The sequence below is a fragment of the Lepisma saccharinum genome, chromosome 15, assembly GCF_977018435.1.
Source record: "Lepisma saccharinum chromosome 15, izLepSacc3.1, whole genome shotgun sequence".
Classification (NCBI taxonomy): domain Eukaryota; kingdom Metazoa; phylum Arthropoda; class Insecta; order Zygentoma; family Lepismatidae; genus Lepisma; species Lepisma saccharinum.
In genome coordinates, this window is record NC_139243.1 from 49,776,829 (window position 1) to 49,798,226 (window position 21,398).

Here is a 21,398-nt window from a genome sequence, read left to right on the forward strand (position 1 = left end):
TCCAATTATGATTTCCATCATCTGATCAGGTACGAGGGGTTTGACAAGCAGAATTTAAATATTTTAGCTGAAAATGATGAGAAATATATAGCTATTAGCAAAATAATTAAAGTTAATGGTGTTCCTATTCACTTAAGATTTCTTGATTCATACAGAATTCTGTCTGCTAGCCTGGCTACACTGGCAACTCAATTATCTGATGATCAATTCAAAATCACATGTGCTTTGTTTCCAAATCAGGACCTGAAATTAATTAGGCGGAAGGGTGTATATCCATATGACTATGTTACAGATTTTTCTAAATTTGATGAGTGTGCTCTGCCACCACAACAAGAGTTTTACAGCAAAATCAGAGGATCTGGAATCACTGATGAAGATTATCACCATGCTCAGTTGATGTGGAACAATTTAAAATGCCAGACATTTGGTGATTATCACAAGGCATATTTAAAACTTGATGTCACTCTCTTAGCTGATATACTGCAGGCATTTAGAAAATCTTCCATGCAAAATTATAAGCTGGATCCAATATATTTTTACAGTGCTCCGGGCCTAGCATGGTCAGCAATGTTTTTAAACACTAAAATGCAATTGGATCTGATCCAAGATCAAGATATGTATCTGTTTATGGAACAATGTATAAGAGGAGGCATGGTGCAATGTTCTCAGAGATATGCCAGAGCAAATAACAAATATATTCCTGATTATGATCCAGCACTGCCATCAAATTATATACTGTACGTGGATGCAAACAGCCTGTATGGTTATGCTATGATGGATAAACTGCCATATGCAGGGCTTGAGTGGGTTGAAGATTTCAATATTGAAGATCTTCAGGATTTTGATGACAGTAACTATGGCCTGTTCTTAGAAGTTGATCTGACAATTCCAGATAATTTACACAACACATTTTCTGATCTGCCCCCAATTCCTGAGGTTAAGTGTTCACCTGGTTCTAAACAAAAGAAATTGATGATGACTCTAGAGCCGAAACAGGATTATGTCATATATTACAAAAACCTCCAGTTCCTGGTGAATCATGGTGTTCAAGTGAGCAAAGTTGGCAAAGTTTTGAGGTTCAGGCACTCAAGATGGTTGAAGCCATATATTGATACAAACACAGAGCTTCGAACATCTGCAATGAGCCAATTTGATAAGACCTTGTTTAAATTGATGGTCAATTCAGTGTATGGCAAAACAATTGAAAATGTCAGAAAACATATTGATGTTAAAATAATTACTGACCCCAGCCGGAGCAAAAAATTGATAGCAAAGCCCAACTTCAATTACAGAAGAATTTATGATGAGAATATGGCACTTTTCAAGATGAAAAAAACAAAGATTAAGTTTGATAAGCCTATTTATGTAGGGGCTGTGAAATTGGAATTGGCCAAATTACACATGTTAAAATTGTATTATGATGTGTTGAAGCCTTTTTATAAGGATCGTGTAAAATTGATGTACATGGACACAGATAGTTTTGTTCTTGATATTCAAACAGAAGATGTTTATCAAGATATAACACAGCCTGAATTGTTTAAATATTTTGATACCAGTGAACATTCAAAAATTCAACACCACAACAAAAAGGTGCCTGGCAAGTTAAAAGCTGAGACACTTGGTGATGTTATTGTGGCATTTGCTGGGTTAAGGGCCAAGATGTACAGTTTTGAAACATGTAGTGGTGCTGTTGCAAAAAAGCCAAGGGCATTGGCAGAGTGACTGTAGACAAAGAGCTTGAATTTGAAGATTACAAAAATTGCCTCAAATCATGTAGCACAATCAGAACATCAGAATCCAGAATTCAGAGTGTGGATCACTTGTTGACTAGCAATATTGTAAGAAAAGTGGCTCTGGACCCACATGATGATAAGAGATGCATTTTATCATGTGGCATACATACTTTACCATGGGGTCATTGTGATTTGAAAAATGGCAATCAATGCCCAATTACAGAGCATGATTTGAAATAAATAAACATGCCTATGTACTTATTTGGGTTCAAAAAACAGGTTATTATGGACCTGCCAACACCACAACCCTCTTCTGATATAATATCTAAACTAAGTGCTTTGTTAATTATTCATCTGAACAGCATACTTACAGATGTTGATGATGAAACAGGTAAAACATTGTACATATTTAACAATAATTTAAATCATTACCAATTACCTGTAGGTGGTCAATTGCAATTTATTACAACCCCTCAGGGTAATGTCAAGATTTCAATAGGGAAAAATATTTATAGAATTAAGCACTCAAACATGATTTCTGGCACTGTTTATACTGTTTCTGCTGGTGACTGCTTATATATTGAGGTCCCGGGATCCTATGACAAGCTTATACCCTTTTTTTATAGAATTAAGAATTAGATATTCAATAATAAATAACCACTAAAACAAAATGCCTAATGATATATTTGGCCATACATAACCCATGAAGATCACAGTGATGAGATTCTGATGCTTGATGTCAGAGTCAAAAAATTAAGAAGTGATTTACAAGCTTTACAAACCACACTGAATGCCAGTCTTCAACTAGAAATTACAAATTTGCAATCACAATGCATGGACCCTCTTCTTAAAATTGATTCAGAACTCAAATTATTGCTTCAGAAATATACTGTTTTGGCCACATTGGATAATTTTCAAAGTTTAGAAGAAGCTGTAGCAGCTCTTCAAGCCAAATTTAAGACCCAGGCCACCAACTCTGAGCAATTGAAACAACAATTGGAAGAGCAGATAAATAATGTCCAGACACAGCTCCAAACAATTGTCAAAAGAATAAAATCACAAGAAGATTTTGATCTAGTGATTTCCACTCTAAAGGAACAGATTCAATCAATGGAGATTCCTAATCTGGGCCCTCTAAACAATGCCATAGCCGAGGTTAAAGAAAAAATTGAGACACTTGAAAATTTTATGAACAACTTGCCATCTTCTGATGCTTTGAGTGCAATAACTCGGAGTGTTGCCAATATTAAGCTGCAACTTGAAACATATGAAGATTTTGGAAAAATTCAAAGTACCATAACCCATCTTGAGGGTACAATAGCAGCAGTGCAAAGTCATTTGACAAATGTACAAGAATCCCGCCTGCCCGGTATTGTAGGCACCCTTGTCAGTGTCCAGCAACAGATCACAAAACTTGAAAACCTCAACACTGAATCTGAGCTATCTCATTTTCATCACTTGATTGATGATATCCAAACAAACTTGAAATTTTACAACAATCAACACCCACTCAGACAGATATAGCCCTGCTCCAAAATGCTATGCGTGGTGTGGTTGATGCTTCTGAATTAAATGATGTGAAATTGGCACTTGAATCTTTGCAAAATACTGTATCAAATCTGCCTACATCACAGGAACTTAAAAATATAAAGAGAGCAGTGAATCGCATATTGAAATCAGAAGATATCAAGAATATCCAGACAGAGATCAAACAACTCACTCAGACAGTGGCCACTCTACCAACCAATCAACATATTAATGAATTGCATGCCCTGTTTGAGGATATCAGAAGACAGGTCCATGATCTTACTGCTCAAAATTCAAAATTGGCAGTTGTTGAAAATTTACAGCAAATTGTAGCTAATATCAAGCAACAGCTAGGGACCATGGAATCCAATCAAGCAAATGCTTTATCTGTTTTTGCCACCCAGCTACAAGAGATCGTGCAACAATACAAGAAACTTGTTGTGGACATAAAAATCAAGCCAGGTCATGATGATGTTGTTAGGACTATCAATGAGCACCTTGAATCTGTAACAAGCAGATTGCTTACAGCAGAAAAAGAAATAACAGGCATAATCGAGAATCCTAAACATACAGTAATTCTTGAATTGTACAGCATCCCCAACAAAGAATATGATTCACCATTTACACCAGGAGGCAAAATATATATGCTGTCCCCTGCACAATTTTATTACCAGTTTTTTGTTGGGGGCACACTGAGACCAATCAAGATCAAATATTGGTTACAACCACAGGCACACCACTACCCTACATTATCAATAACAAATGCTGACAACAAACCAAAAATCACCAGTGTAGAGTTAGAGGATTTTACAGATCCCAATACATTAGAAACAGCCTATGCTGAAGATGATGGCTCTCTGGAATTTCATATACAAATAGGATACAAACTGTATTTAGAAAATCCTGTAGTATCAGCTGCTGAACACCCTATAGTTGCAATATTCTTGTTTTCATATTATGTCTAGACAAATTATTGTTGATGAATTACACAGACAAGCCAGACATAATTATAAGAGACTTTCAGTAGTTACAAAAGGCATAGATGATTTATGGCAGAGCGACTTCATTGAGATGGCAAGTGGACAGCTGAAAAACTTAGACAAAATCAACAAGGGCTACAAGTATCTACTCACTGTAATAGACACATTTTCAAAATTTGCCTGGGCTGTGCCACTCAAATCCAAGACTGGAAAATGTGTTACAGAAGCCTTCAGGACAATCATCAATCAGAGTGGAAGATCACCGCGCTATTTGCAAACAGATAATGGCAAAGAATTTTATAATTCTGTGTTCCAACAATTTATTAAAAGCCAGTCAATACAACATTATTCGAGTTACAGTGATCTCAAGGCCTCAATTGTAGAGAGATTCAACAAAACCCAAAAAAATCATATGTATAAACAATTCACACTTCAAGGTAATTATAAATGGATTAATATTCTTCCAGAACTTCTACAAAAATATAACAACTCGGTCCATTCCACAATCAACATGAAACCCTCTGAAGTAACTTCATCTGATGGGCAAAAATTGATCAGGACTGTTTATTATCCTAGATACCAGCCAACAACAAGAAAAGCAAAATACAAGGTGGGTGATCAAGTAAGAATCAGCAAATATAAGCACTTATTCAAAAGAGGCTTTACAAGAAACTGGAGCACTGAATTATTTACAGTGGTTCAAATTAAACCTGGGACCCTTAACACATATATAATAAAAGACCACCGAGGAGAAATTCTCAAAGGCCGGTTCTATGAAGAAGAACTCAGCAAAACTAAACAGCCTGACACATATCTCATAGAAAAAATCATCCGCAGAAAAGGCAACAAGTTACTTGTCAAATGGCTAGGACTTCCAGAACACAGCTGGAACGAGGCAGACAAAATAATAATATGAACACCTGGGATGTTATAAAGAGGCTGCCAGAACCTGAACAGCAGATTAAGAAAAATGGCAAGTTGCTGCCTGATAATATTAGATGTCTTATTGTTGGGCCATCGGCTTGTGGTAAAACTACACTAATGATTGATAATTTTTTATTGGCACCCAACAGGTTAGACTGGAAAAACAGGCACTTGTATGTCTTCTCTAAGAGCTTGGAACAATTAAAATATCAGCAGCTGATGAAGCTATATGATGGACTGGATATTGCCACTTTTGAATCAGATGTTAAGCCACTCCATGAATGTCTCGATAATTCTGTTGTTGTGTTTGATGACATTATACTGGATAATCAAAACAAGATTAGAAATTTTTTTACACAGGGTTGACACAAAAACATAGATTGTTTCTACCTGGCACAGACTTTTTCTAAAATTCCGAAGCAGCTGATCCGAGACAACAGCAATTTTATATGTGTGTTTCATCAAGATCATACCAACCTCAAACACATACATGATGAATATGTAGGTGGGGACTTGAGCTACAATGATTTTTCCAAGTTTTGCAGTAGGTGCTGGAACCAGGACAGTTATGGGTTTGTCACAATTGATATGACAAGAACACCTAATACTGGTAAATACAGAAATAAAATCAACAATTTTCTAGACATTGAAACATATATAAATAACCATGAAAAGGCCAATTATTGATGATCTTAAATTAAAAGATTATCTTGTAAAAAGATTTAAGGGATGGAAATCAGAGAACCGAGGAATTTATGAAAAACACAAGCAAACAGAACAGCCTATTATTGATGCTATTAGTGAATTAGGTAAAAATATCAAAACTGTTACAGAGCAAAATCAAAATTTGATCACAGAGCTTGTACCTGTAGCTGCTAGGAACATATTAGATTATCCAATCACCCCACTTTCTAGTATTCATACACCTAGTCCTGTTCCTTCTCGAAGAATTGAAGCTACTCAGGATCCTATTGAATTGGGTCTACTTGCTCAAAAATATTTAAGCACACCTAAAGACAACAAAGATGAGGTCTTTGGCTTATTTGCTGACACAGAGCATGATGGTAGCATCATACATAGAATTGGCAATTTCAGAGTAACATTTATGGGAGATGATCTGATTGTATATTCAGAATCTCATCTTGGAGAAAAAGGTGGTTTTGTTAAATATCCTGGCACACCTGGATTGTGGGAACTGATGACTAGGAAGAGACCTGGCAGCTATACAGATCAAGATTATGAGCATTACAAAGAAATATTAATAAAATCAGATGCTCTATACCAGAACAATGATCCCACACAAAAAAGAGTCAAGTCTAGCAGTGGAGCAAAATACAACAATTTAATCAAGCCCATATGGTCACAAATCAAGACAGGTAGTGGAATCAAACAATACAACACCCTGCCTAAAGAATTTGTCTGGGTTGATGATGTCAGGAAACTTGTAGATAGGTTATTGGTGATAGCTGGGGAGGAAAATGCTGGCAACCACAATTTTTACAATGAAAAGGTTGGAATTATGGACATGATAAGCACCAAATTGTCTAATTTTATAGTGAATGACACTAAGGGGATTGGATATCTTATAAAAATTATTAATACTCTACCACCTAAATTTTGGAATATTTCTGAGGGTCGGGGGTTGGTTAATGACATTATAAACAAGCTGCCATTTGAACTACACATTCCAGGCTATCAGTATTGTGGTCCAGGCACAAAATTGGATCATAGATTAAACAGAGGTGATCCTGGTGTTAATCCCCTAGATGCTGCTTGCAGAGACCATGACATAGCATACAACACACATTCTGATCTTGACAAGAGACATGTTGCAGACAAGAAATTAGAAGAGACTGCATTTGGTAGATTTGTAAGCAAAGATGCTTCTTTAAGTGAAAAAATAGCAGCATTGGGGACCACCATAGCTATGAACACCAAACAAAAACTGGGGTGGGGGCTGTGAATATGTATATAATAAACCTACAATGAAGGCCAAGGGTGTTATGTATCAGATATCTTATGCAGGTCTTAAATCTCTTAAAACTATTGATAGTCTTTTAACCAAAAAGCAGCGCAAGAAAAAAAGCTCTTGTCTTGCCAAGGGCCATGGTATGAAATTGTTGCTTAGTACCCCCCAATTAAAAAAATTACAGCAATCTAGAAAAAAATCACATGTGGGTGGATTTATATTTACTATCCCGGCCATCTTAGCAGCACTTGGGGCTGTTGGGAGCTTGGCTGGGGGATCAGCTGCCATAGCAAAAACAGTAATAGATGCCAAGAAAAATAAGGCAGAATTAGATGAAATGAAGCGCCATAATCTGGCCATAGAGAAACAAGGCAAAGGTGTTAAGAGAGCCATGAATAAGTTTAAAAAAACAAGAGCCGCTTACAAACCAAGATATTGAAGCTTTAATCAAGCCACTGGGCATCAAAAATTTTAGAGGTGTGTACATGTCTGATTCTTTACCAGAGCAACCACTCAACAAAGAGTGTGGCATAGTTAATTTGGATAAGTACAAAAATCAGGGCACTCACTGGATCTGTTATCTTAAATATTTAAAAAATGAGGCATTTGTGTTTGATTCATTTGGAGGTGTTCCACCTGAAAATTTAGTAAAATATCTAAAATCAGCTAATCTTTATTACAATAATGCCCGTGTTCAAAATTTCAAAGATGTTAATTGCGGACATCTGTGTTTATCTGTTCTTAGATATATGTCTCAAATAAATAAACCATCAATTGAAAATTTTCAAAAACCCCTGTGGTATCTGAAACATCATGGGGGTATTCCATCTCACCAGCCAAAATTCAATATTGAAACTTAGATTACATGATGACATGGTGTATCCCAAAACAATAGCTCTCAGAGCATTTTATGGCACGTACTTGATCCCTAATATTACACACCACAACAACACAATTGCAGTTGGTGATCAAAAAATTGTCATCACTCCAGGGCAGTATAATCTATCTACTCTAAATGCTCAGTTACCCAGAGGTATAGTATTAACTCAAAATTCTGTCACTCACAGAGTAGAGATTGTATCTGCTACAGAAACAGTGGATCTGGGTACTATAGGAGAGCTGTTAGGCTTTGAGAACAACACAAAACTTGAACCAGCCATCAAACACACTGCTATTAATATACCTAAATTCTTAGCCATAGAGACTCTGAATATTCACTGTAATGTGGCCGAGGGTATGATCACCAAATCAAATGACATAGGCACTCACAAACAAACTGGCATCATTGCAACATTCAAGCCTAACTCTGAATTTATGGAGCCCATCATCTACACTCCATCCCCAATATTATATTTTCCTGTGTGCCATAATAGAATAGATTACATTGAGTTGATGGTCACTAATGAAAAAGAAGAATTAGTTGATTTTGCTGGAGCCACAACAACTGCTATCATAGAGATTAATATTTAAATAAAAATACATACAAAAAAAATGGAAAATATTGAGAGTTATGAGCTACAATCATTCCCCCCAAACAGGAGGACCTTTGCAAATTTCAATCAACCCAACACAGAGATTGAGGTTGATCTTGATGTAGGGGATGGCTTTATACACCCTCACAGAGCAGATCTTTACATCAAATTTGATGTTGTAAAGCTCGATGGAACAGATTATCCGGCAAATTCAAATATAAGATTCGTGGACAATTTTGTGCCGCATCTGTTCTCTGAAATTGAGATCAGAAAGCATGGTGTTGTTATAAACAGAGTAGATTATCCCGGCATTACCTCCACAGCTTTGGCCACACTAAAATTATCCAAAACCGAGGCTTCTTACTACAAAATAGGTGGATTTGAGGCTGGTGATAAAATTATATCTAAAAGCCACACAGTGCTGTTCCCCATGCGCCTGTTGCCAGGATTCTTCTCAGATTACAAAGATATTATGTGGAAGGGTGGTTTAAGAATTACATTTAGAAGAGCTGCCAATGATAATAATGCTTTGATGAGGTACAGTGCAATAAACTCTACCGGGGCAGCTCTGCCTAATACCCTACCTGATGAAGGCAAATGCATTATTCAGACTATGGAGCTAAGAATCCCGGTTGTTGAATATGAAGCCAGTTATGCTCTTAAATACAAAGCAGATATAATAAAAATCCACAGATTCCTTTACAATTTTATACATATCAATGTGTACAGAATCCCGCCACTGGTACTTATTATGAGTTTGATGCTACAAATTCATTCTCCAGTATACAATATGACATGCCAGATTTTGTGGTGGTACTGTTTCAGACTGGAAGAAACAATAATCAGGAAAAAATTCAAGTAAATTTGATAACTGCAACATCAAGAACATATATCTTAAAAATGGCAGAAATGAGGTATTTCCTAGAGAAAATTATAATTTAGACATGTCCAAGGATGATTTCCTTAAATTATATGAAGCATTTACAGCATAAAAAAGGGTCACTACTGGCAATACTGACATGTATTACACACCAGATGAATTCAAAGCACAGAGACCCATGTTTGTCATCAACACTTCAAAAAGGAAACAAGTTGTGGTTAATGACAGGACAAACATTAAAATTATCTGTGAATTCCACGAAACACTCCCTGATGACACCATATGTAGTGTTATTCTTATAGGTGAAAAATCATATGTTTATGATGTAAGAAATGAGAGAGTCACAGAGCAATTCTAGAAAGTCTCTGCATATTACATTGTCTTAGTATTAGATAAACAAATTGAACCTGGTGCCCAATTGAACTTAAACCGGAAGTAAATATGTGTGTGTGTGTGTGGGTGTGGGTGTGTGTGTGTGTGTGTGTGTGTGTGTGTGTGTGTGTGTGTGTTAATACGTTTGGCGGAGTTTTAGGTGTGGGCAAAAAAAATATCAAGAGGGGCATATTTTTAACAAGCTTATGGACAACAATCTCACAGAAGTGCCTTTTGTAAGTGTAGACAAATCAATCTGAGGGGGCTCATACTTTCTCAGGAAATTCCCGAGGGCATTTTTACAAAAATCTTGGATTAGACAGGGTTCCACACTTGAGCAAAAAGCTCATATGGGCATGTTGAGCAAGTTTTAAGTGTAGGCAAATCTGCATGAGGGGGGGTTCATACTTTCTCGCCCTGGTTATACCACAAATCACACTACTGGGGGGGGGACACCATCACTATATCCCCTTCCACCGTCCTCATAGACCGAGAAGGAATTTATAGTTCAATCAACTTTAGAGTTGATATGCATTTTACACGTGATATATTGTCTGTATCACCCCTCCTGCCTCCTCAGCCCCTTCCTTTTCTGTAGCTGTGGCTGATGTGGAGGTGACATAATAATGATCACCATCGGTGAATTATTCTGAAGGGCCCGATGTAGATTGTGAAAACTAAGAATTTTCATGACTTTAAAGTTAATGGTAATAATGTACAGTGTCTCTCAAAAGTTTTAGGACAACGACATTTTAAACTAGGCAACCCAATTTACACAAGGCGTTGGTGGGTTGCGAGTAGAGTTAGGCTCAATTTCAGGGTTGCCACATACACAATAGATATTTATAAAATACGCGAAAAAATAAAAACAAGTATTATTGTATAAAATTATTAAAAATATCACTATTATATCGCAATTGACAAAATTTATTCTCAAAGAAAGAAAATAGGTTTTCTGGTATTTCATCGCTGATGAGTCTACAGAAAGGAAAAGAGGTGAGAGAAAACGAGAGGTGACAAAGGAGAGCAGAAAGAGAAAGCGAAAAGAGAAGAGGAAAAGTAGAGGAGAGAAGAAAGAGAGGAGAGAAGAGGAGATTGGAAGAAGATTCTAGAAGAGATGAGGAAAATGGAGCAAAGAAGAGAAAAGAGGAGGAAAACGAGATGAGAGAAGAGGATACGAGAAGAGGGGAGTGGAGAGTAGAGTAATGGAGAGAAAAAGAGAAGAATGAAAAGAAGAGGAGAAGAGTGAAGTGGAGTCGGAAATCTAAGACAGGAAAGGAGACACGAGGAGTGGGGATGAGTGGGATGGAGATAAGATGCAAGAAAAGTAGGGAAGACGATATGAGATAAAAGCAGAGCAGAAGGAGGGGAGAGAAGAAGGAGAAGAGAAGAACAGAAGGAACTGAAGAGAAGAAGTAGTTTCAGAAAATATCGTCTCAGCGTCAAGAATTGATGCGTTGGTTAAATTATCGACATGAAACATTCAATAACATTTTGAAATGTATTGGAGAATGTATTAGATCGGTTCGAAATGCCTTTTGGGTTCTTTCAGAGGAAGATAAAATCTTCCATGTAAGATCTTTGATTTTACCTGCGATTATACCACTAAAAACATGAATGTAATTTTAATATTTATAAGAATTCTCCCATTTTTGTCCACTTCTCCGTTGAAATGGAGATTTTGTAATTTAATATTTCCCCTTCCCCCATCGTTAATTCCAAACTGAATCATTCCGTTTCACACGGACAATGAACACAATGGGATAGGTCTAAAACTTACGAAAATTTTCTGCCACTGAAAGGGTTTGAACCTACGACCATTAGATTGACAGTCCTGAACGGTAAACACTACCCCACAAGCCTTCGCTCCTGAAAGTAAGTAGAAGGAGCTGACCAATGTGAAATGTAGATGCAACTCTCCTCCTACATGCAATGTGCAAACAATACTTGTTTGTAACAAAGAAAACGAAGGTAGTACGACTCGGCGAAAACATTTAATGGAGAATTGCACATGATGAGAACTTTTCATTCGATATTTGCGGAGGTATCCTTCCATTGAACTCGAGTGGAAAAGGGGTAAAATTAGTATGTAATGAATTAATAATAATAATAAATAATAATTTCATTAATATTTGTCAATGTCTTTGAAGCAGTACACAATTATCGTTAGAGTATCATAATTCACGATCTTATACATGAAAATATCCCTTTGAACGTGTGTCAATTCATTTATTTGTTTATTTTTTTTATAAATTCCATATGCAGAACAATATAGCCACTATACACTACTATTACAAATAATGTTACCATGCTCTTGTTTGATAGAAGGGGATTTAAAAAAAAGAAAGAAAAGAATACCTTCTAAGGAGGATCGAACCTGGGACCGCAATCAATGCCTTCAAGAACTCTAACCAATACACTACGCCCTTTGTTTCCTTTGGAGCAACAGTTCTTAATTATTCTGTCGCGTCAATATTGTAAACGTTATCCTGCAAAAAGATGTTTAACACTCTGATATAGCTCTGTACTTCTAGAATTACTCTATACACATGCATTTGAAATTTAACTCTGAATTTATTTCTTCGTTGATAGTATATCTAAGCTTGTGAATATATTTTATTTGTATTTTTATAACGGTTACATGAACATCTACGAAATAGTTCCTTATAATAACCTCCGGTTGACTAAGTTGCCAATATAAACACATGGAATACAGATTGTCTTCGAGCTTACATTGTTAAAAAGGAGCGGATACTCATATTACTATCCCGATACTTATTCAATAAGGTTTCTTGTTTGTCAGACATTATCACTTAAACTATTTCATGTTGAGCTAGTGCCCAACTTGAAATCTATCATTCTTCAGATTCTCTTTAAAATTCGACTCTGGTCACTTGTAACTTGCTGGGTGCAGACACTGCATCGACAGTGGTTTGCGATAAGAAGCGGCCTTGAATAGCGTGAGTCACTTTGAACGCGAGCAAGCTACGATACCAAGCTTGTCTGCCTTTGAAAACCAAGTCATTTTTTTCACCGTTTCCGAACGCGATTGCTATTGTAGAAGTACATATTCTCTCGAAAGAGCAAGAAAGGAAATTCGACCAATGTTCTCCCGTCGTTTAAAACCAAATATTATCTATTAAATGAAAAGTTCACGGTTGTCACTAAACCTATCTGAGCATAAGGTGGATGTAAACAATAAATTTAATAGAAAGATTCTCCAAAATTTCTCTCGCACTGTCTACGTCAGGCCAGTACCCAGGGGGGGGGGGTGCATGGGGTCCATGCCCCCTCGAACCCTGAAATAATTAAATGTGAACCTATCAGTAACTACGAAAATAACATCGTCGATTTTAGAAATGTGTAAAAATTTCAATTTTGTTCTTACATAAATGAATCTGTTTCTTGCGCAAAAGTCTTCAGGGTGCAATATTGGATTGTTTTAGTTTTTAATGCAAGGCTAGGAAACGTCCGATTTACCGATTTAGTCAGGACAGTGCGTTACTTTCAATCCCTGTCCCGACTTTTTCGAACTGCAATCGTGATACGAGATGTCTCTTTATTATTGTTTTTCTTAACTCACAATTAGACATGTTCTTTATTGTAATAATAATTCCTAGTACGCAACATTTAATTTCACGAGTCTCTCTTGATGAATACTGTCAAATGTGAAGTGATTTTATGAATAAAATTTTCCGCCTGTTTACGTCTAACGTTGCGCAGATTTGATAGTTCGCAAACGGTGTAATTATTTCGTGTTACCTTACGCAAAATCAAATACATTTCATAAGACTGTTCTGAACACGAGACTTGCGTCAGTAAACAAGCATTTCGTCTGTTGTAGTATCACAGGAAAAGAATATCGTCCTGCAATGTTCAAGTCTCTAGATATTTTCCATTAATAATGTCTAATCACAATAACAAATTTGAAGAAATAACTCGCATTTTCACAACTACGTACCAAAATTCTCGTTTTTCTTCATCACTTCGAAAATAATTTCTCGAAGATATCTGCTATACTACAAGAAAGCAATCCAAAATTAAAGTAAAAGTTCAACTACATGTATACCCAACGACATTTACAATATTGGAGGGACAGAATATTTAAAAATTGTTGTTTCAATCGAAGGTAAGGGCGTGGTGTAGTGGTTAGAGTTCTCGGTTGGACTGCTAGAGATCCCAGGTTCGATCCTCCTTAGAAGGTTTTCTTTTTTTAATTCTCCTTTTATTATAAACAAAAGCATGGTAACATTATTTGTAATGGCAGTGTATAGTGGCTATATTGTTCTGCATATGGAATTTATATAAAAATAAACAAATAAATGAATTGACACACGTTCAAAGGGATATTTTCATGTATAAGATCGTGAATTATGATACTCTAACGATAATTGTGTACTGCTTCAAAGACATTGACAAATATTAATGAAATTATTATTTATTATTATTATTAATTCATTACATACTAATTTTACCCCTTTTCCACTCGAGTTCAATGGAAGGATACCTCCGCAAATATCGAATGAAAAGTTCTCATCATGTGCAATTCTCCATTAAATGTTTTCGCCGAGTCGTACTACCTTCGCTTTCTTTGTTACAAACAAGTATTGTTTGCACATTGCATGTAGGAGGAGAGTTGCATCTACATTTCACATTGGTCAGCTCCTTCTACTTACTTTCAGGAGCGAAGGCTTGTGGGGTAGTGTTTACCGTTCAGGACTATCAATCTAATGGTCGTAGGTTCAAACCCTTTCAGTGGCAGAAAATTTTCGTAAGTTTTAGACCTATCCCATTGTGTTCATTGTCCGTGTGAAACGGAATGATTCAGTTTGGAATTAACGATGGGGGAAGGGGAAATATTAAATTACAAAATCTCCATTTCAACGGAGAAGTGGACAAAAATGGGAGAATTCTTATAAATATTAAAATTACATTCATGTTTTTAGTGGTATAATCGCAGGTAAAATCAAAGATCTTACATGGAAGATTTTATCTTCCTCTGAAAGAACCCAAAAGGCATTTCGAACCGATCTAATACATTCTCCAATACATTTCAAAATGTTATTGAATGTTTCATGTCGATAATTTAACCAACGCATCAATTCTTGACGCTGAGACGATATTTTCTGAAACTACTTCTTCTCTTCAGTTCCTTCTGTTCTTCTCTTCTCCTTCTTCTCTCCCCTCCTTCTGCTCTGCTTTTATCTCATATCGTCTTCCCTACTTTTCTTGCATCTTATCTCCATCCCACTCATCCCCACTCCTCGTGTCTCCTTTCCTGTCTTAGATTTCCGACTCCACTTCACTCTTCTCCTCTTCTTTTCATTCTTCTCTTTTTCTCTCCATTACTCTACTCTCCACTCCCCTCTTCTCGTATCCTCTTCTCTCATCTCGTTTTCCTCCTCTTTTCTCTTCTTTGCTCCATTTTCCTCATCTCTTCTAGAATCTTCTTCCAATCTCCTCTTCTCTCCTCTCTTTCTTCTCTCCTCTACTTTTCCTCTTCTCTTTTCGCTTTCTCTTTCTGCTCTCCTTTTTCACCTCTCGTTTTCTCTCACCTCTTTTCCTTTCTGTAGACTCATCAGCGATGAAATACCAGAAAACCTATTTTTTCTTTGAGACTAAATTCTGTCAATTGCGATATAATAGTGATATTTTTAATAATTTTATATAATAATACTTGTTTTTATTTTTTCGCGTATTTTATAAATATCTATTGTGTATGTGGCAACCCTGAAATTGAGCCTAACTCTACACGCAACCCACCAACGCCTTGTGTAAATTGGGTTGCATAGTTTAAAATGTCGTTGTCCTAAAACTTTTGAGAGACACTGTACCAGATCCCCCTTCCTCCTTGATACCTTAAATTACCGTAAGACGCAGACTGAAAGTAATTTTTAGCTCCATTTAATGTGAAACGTAGCTCTTTTTTGTAGATCCAGTTTGGCAACGCTGATATATGACACGTTATTGAGCATTTGGCTTAGATTTTGCATGAATTTCACGGTGTGGTAGCGCGCTTGGGTTTTGAATTGATTTTTGTAATTTGTTATTTTATTTTGATTTTCTTACACTTTTGGCTAATCGCACAAATCAGGATGGATGACTAAATGACGAAATCGATGAAGGGAGACACTCGCCGTACCCAATTCGATATTTCAACTCGGGACCCTTGGTGTCGTAGCGCGCTGTGCTAACCACTCCGTCAATGAGGTTTGTTCGCTAGTGCGTTCGGTGTAGGCTAGTCTGATAGGTACTGTCTCTCGTTCAATTAGATTTAATAACATATACCCTGTCCAGGCGCTCTCTGAAGCTAGTGAACGAAAACATGTCTCTTCTCAAGTAGTGACGCGAGACGGCTCCACCAATGAACACGCGAGATATTTCCTGAAACTGGTAAGCGACTGCATCTATATTACCAGCCATCCCAGCAGCGTGTACTGCTTCGCTCTGCCCACTAGATCCCCCCTCCCCCTCCCGGTCATTCTCTATCGCTATGCGTGACCTTGCTCCAGAGACAACCGGGACAGGGTATATAAGAAAAGTCGTCAGATTCATGTATGGATCGAGAGATAGCCACACTTTTCCGGACCAAGGGAGAGAAACGTCTAATACTTACCTCTCCACATATATTTTCCCACATACTGAATCCTAGTTCAAATTTTCATAAGCGACTGTCAGATTTATCTCCAAATACTGTCAATGCTTCGATTTTATATCGGTAAATAAGTGAATAACTCGCTTCTCCACAGACTTCTGAGACATAGTAGAGAAAGATAAAGTTCACCAGTAATTTTTGGAAGTAGGCCAGATCACTTCTACAAAACTAATTACGTAATAATATTACCAAAATAATATAATAAAGAGCCGCGATTGTGTGGTCGGTATGGCGTTTGATTGCCACGTGGAGTACGATTCCAGGGGTTATTATCTAAGATCGGATTTTTTCCGGGTTTGTCCTAGCTCGAATCGGACAAGCCTCAAATGAATGGGTACCAGGGAGCAACCCTGGGGGGGGGGGGGGGTAAAGACAGGTGGAACCTGGAGGTGATCACTTCACCTCCAAAGTAGACGAGATTGAGAATGTGTCAGCCCTACTCTCATATCCCCTAAATGTCCTTTAATGGTACGATTCTATACATGGGCGCCAGGAAAAGGAGCAAGAGGGCTGCGCCCCTTGAAAATTGATGCTACCGTAAACTTATATTAAACACACTATATTTCATTTCATTCACAGTAATTTATTTTAATGATATGATGGTTGCTGCAGGAACATGTTAGCTTCACTCTGAATAAGTGTTTTCTGAGGTGGCAGCACTCTTATGGGGATATATGTCTCGTTTGTCTCCCCTGGAAAATATTACCATGCTTGCCGTCTCGTGTGTGAAGCAGTCATTGTTACCTGTTGTTACTGTGAAGGATTGGTTGTGTTTTGTTGTCGAAGCTCTGGCGTACGCAGGGGGCTGATAGGGATACAGCCCTTCCTGAAATTGTGAGAAAATGAAAATTTGCAAATGGAGGCAATAAAGAACTCGGGGAAACAATTTGGTAAAGGCAAACTCCGTTTCAAGTGACGATTATCATTTTTGTCTATCAACAACTTTTAAAACGATGGTTACAAGCGGAGGCAAAATATGTTATAGTGTATCCCACGTTTACCTAGAAAGCAAGTATGTGATATCCACTTTAACAATTTAACAGAGCCATAGTGTTTGTGGAGGAGATATTGTAAAGTAAATGCAAGAAAGAAGAGCATCATCTGCAGCACGTATCTTTCCAAAGCCACGAATCGCCGCTGCTTATAACGTAGTGTTGAATTATCGTCATTATTTCCTGTGAAAACATTGATTGGACGTATCCACAACTGCATATTTCCTCTTGTTGCACCACTAACTAATCCATTGCGTGTGCCTTAAGGAGTGAGGGAGAGGGGGAATGCGCCAAATGAGTGACGTTGTTTTTCACATTCCACTGCGACATTTACTCTTGGCGCAGACATGTCAATATTACTTCGTGGTGTTGGTAGCCAAATGCTAAAGACTGTTGAGCGAACACTCGGAAAACAGCCAGGTAAGTGTGATGGCAATTACTTAACCTTAGAGAGCTAAGGTTTCGTCAAATTGACGACGCGAAAATACAAAAATGTATCCCAACCCTTTCTTATCACATGTTGCGCTTGTCACCCTCAGTACCTTCAATTTCCCTTGAACTGTGGAGGGAGTGATACTGTCTGGGTTGTATTGCTGTCCAGTAGACAATTTTTTTGATATTATTTTATCTGCTTAGTCGTTATGACGAAGCATTAGCTTTAAGGTAAGCAAATTTGCCACAATCATTTTTTGTTTCGACATGGACAAAATCAATTGTTTTGTGCAAATGAAAACTAGAAAATGTGGTTTCGTTGCTTCAGACAACTCATGTCATAGCACCCATGTATCAAACTTCCGAATAAGCTGTGATAACCATGAAAGGAAAGGAGGATGATAAAATGTATTGCAGCCATTGATCCAAAGCAATATGTGTAGAATATCAAACAAATTGCTTTTTTTATTTAACTATGAACGTTAAATCATGCCAAAACTTTTTCCTTTGTTACTAATACTATCAGAAACAAATCAAGTTCCTAGCCAATTTTAATTGCCAATAGAACTCTTTCCGTAAAGCAAAAGTGTAAGGTGGTCACAGTGACTAGGCCTCAGCTTTAATGTTCCATATTTTCCACCTTAGCTCTCTAGGGTTAAAGATGAGGAGAGCTATAAAAATAGCTGTTACGAATATAGGCCTAAGGATATTTGGCTCTTCATTAACCATTTATGAAATGCTTCTGAGTTCTAACTTTGTTTCTGGCGATACGCAAAGGTATCCGACATCAGTACCTTTCCTTAGAAGATAAAATAGAAATAACAGTAACTGAGTTACCCTTACTTGTATATAAAAAAAGTAACTGTGCTACAGTTACACTTACACATTTTCAGGCGTAACTGTAACTTACTTTTGCAGCTACCTTTGTTGAGGAGAGTTTATAACTTTCATATACATATTCAGCCGTTTTAAGTACTTATAAATCCATTTCCTGCAGGGACATATCCAGAAATAAAATTTGGGAGGGGGTTCAGCCAGGGCTGCCCATCCTCCAAGGCCATTGGCGTGTCCTCCTTTACCTAGGTATAATAATATGATGATAGTTATCTCGTTTATTATTATTGTTAATATCCTTGTTAATATTATTATTACTATTATTATTATTGTTAATATCCTTGTTATTATTATTATTATTATTGTTGTTGTGTTTTGTTATTCTTCGAATCGTAATTTCAGACTCGAATGTGTTGATACTTTTCAGAAGCAGTATGAAATATTTCACTGAACTCTTCATTTGAAATTTCACGAAGTCTGTGAAGCAGTTCTGTCACGTCTCTTGGCTAAGAAAGAGCAGAGGCTATAAATTGTGATGAAGACTCTAAATACTTTGACAAGAGTTCAGTAAAAGGCCTCCCCCATGGTGCAGAGGTAGCGTCGTCGCCTTGTAATCAAGGGGTCTCGGGTTCGATTCCCGGTGGAGGCACCAGCATAATTTACAGGGCATTTCTATGGCTTCCACCACAATACAAGTTGGCAGCTTTATGGATGACGTGACAATTTTTATCAAGGATGAAAGAGATCTGTACAGTGTTCAAAGCCAAATACATACTTTTGAGCTCACACAGGTTCAAAACTAAACAATCGAAAGTCATTCCTGATGCCCCTTGGCAAGGAGAATCCTTTCACAAATAATACGGAGATCCCTGTAGACAAGAAAATAAAAGTTTTAGGCATAAACTTCTATGCAAATATCGATGAAACGATCGAAGCCAATAGTAAACTCACGTGCGAGAGGGCCATCTACGTCCTCAGAGCGTACAAGCTGCGCTCTCTGAGTTTTAAAAGCACGAGTAAGATTTATCAACGTTTTTGCTCTCTCTAAACTTTGGTATGTTGCAAAAATCCTGCTCTTCAAACCACAGCACTTAGCCAAGGTCAACAAAGCTGTTGGCTGCGTTATGTGGCACGATACAATTTTCAGGGCGGCAATAAATGAGGTCACGTTATCAGAGAAGACAGGTGGGTTGGCACTAATACACGCGAACACACAGGCAAGAGCATTGTTTGTCCAGACTGGCCTTCAAACAGCTTTCTCACTGCACGAGTCAACGACCTAAGCATGTATACAGACGATAATGCGGAACATTCCATTAGAAGCTCCCATCGATATCCAAAGTATCCCCAAAAGGTTTTTGTTTTATAAGGACATCGCTTTACAGGTATGCTACAAGTTATTACGACATGAGACAATTACACCATGTGTTAAAAAGTTATATAGTGAAATCAATAGTTCAAAGAACACAGTACCACGAATAGTCAGGGATTTCAATACACATAATTGGCCACAAATATGGAAAAATGTCTCCGCCAAACACCTTTCAAAAGCTGGCCAATCAATATGATACAAAGTGGTCCATCGTGTTATAGTGACAAGATATAGGACATACCAATATGGAATCAGTGACTCTCCTAACTGTATATCATGCAACGTGACAGACTCTTTAGCCCACAGGATAACGAAGTGTCGAAACTCCTCCACGGCATGGAACAAATTGAGAATAATGCTCATTCGTATATGCCGCACCTCATTAACAAAGTTTGCGGATGCAGATATAGTTTTTCCTGATTTCAATTTTTTTCCACCAACAAAATACGAGCAGTACAATGGTTGATAACTGAATACTTATTATATATATTTCACAATGACGAGAGCAGTTTTCAGAAACAATTCAGTATCTTCTTGCAAGAACAATACGAAAAAATTCCTCTCCAAGCAAGGAAGAAATGGTATGCAAATTTCTTATTAGTGCTTTATACTTAATTTAGGCCAAACAAAAATGTAAAGATTAACCAGATAGAAATACAAATTGTAATAGCAGTAATACAAGTATGTCAACAACAATGTAATTCCATAACTTGTATATCAGAATGAGGCAAAACCAAAAAAAAAAGAAGAAGAAGAAGAGGCATATAGTGGTTCGGATCCCACTTCAATCTGTAGGTCGAGTCCCGATTAGCCTTACTGTGTATAAAGTGGACTTAAAACACCAAATCAATCCAATCCAATCCAAGAGTTCAGTAAAACTACAAAACCTTTCTCAGATAAAGAGTATAATTAAGAGAGTCCTCTTTTCAACTGCGGCTAGAAAATCGCTTGCTTGGGTTCACTCAGACAGCTCCACTTAACTGACAAGGTTGAAGAAATTTAACAAAAACATGAAGTGAATCATGCATTTCTAGAAATCTAGTTTCACACATACACAATATTTTCTTTCAACGTCTTATACCAGTGTATTTGTTTTTAGTATTTCACCTCTGCATATACAGGGTGTCGCAAAACTCTTTCAACAACGCTTGGGTGCTGGTAGATATCATAAAAACAAGTAACTTTTCCCTATAAAGTTTACCTCGAAAGCGCTTAGTTTCTGCGCTATAAGCGCTTAAACTCTATCCTGTACGTAT

The 21,398-nt window shown here is 37.2% G+C and overlaps 1 protein-coding gene across 1 annotated transcript in view; it reads left to right on the plus strand.

Moving 5' to 3' along the window:
• The first annotated feature begins 17,851 nt into the window (after nucleotides 1-17,851).
• Nucleotides 17,852-21,398, plus strand: part of LOC145999245 (uncharacterized) — a 29,073-nt gene continuing 25,526 nt past the window's right edge. Inside the window, exon 1 of the mRNA XM_083136180.1 lies at nucleotides 17,852-17,924. Coding sequence (XP_082992306.1) covers nucleotides 17,852-17,924 — 73 coding nt within the window. The remainder of the gene's footprint in view (nucleotides 17,925-21,398) is intronic.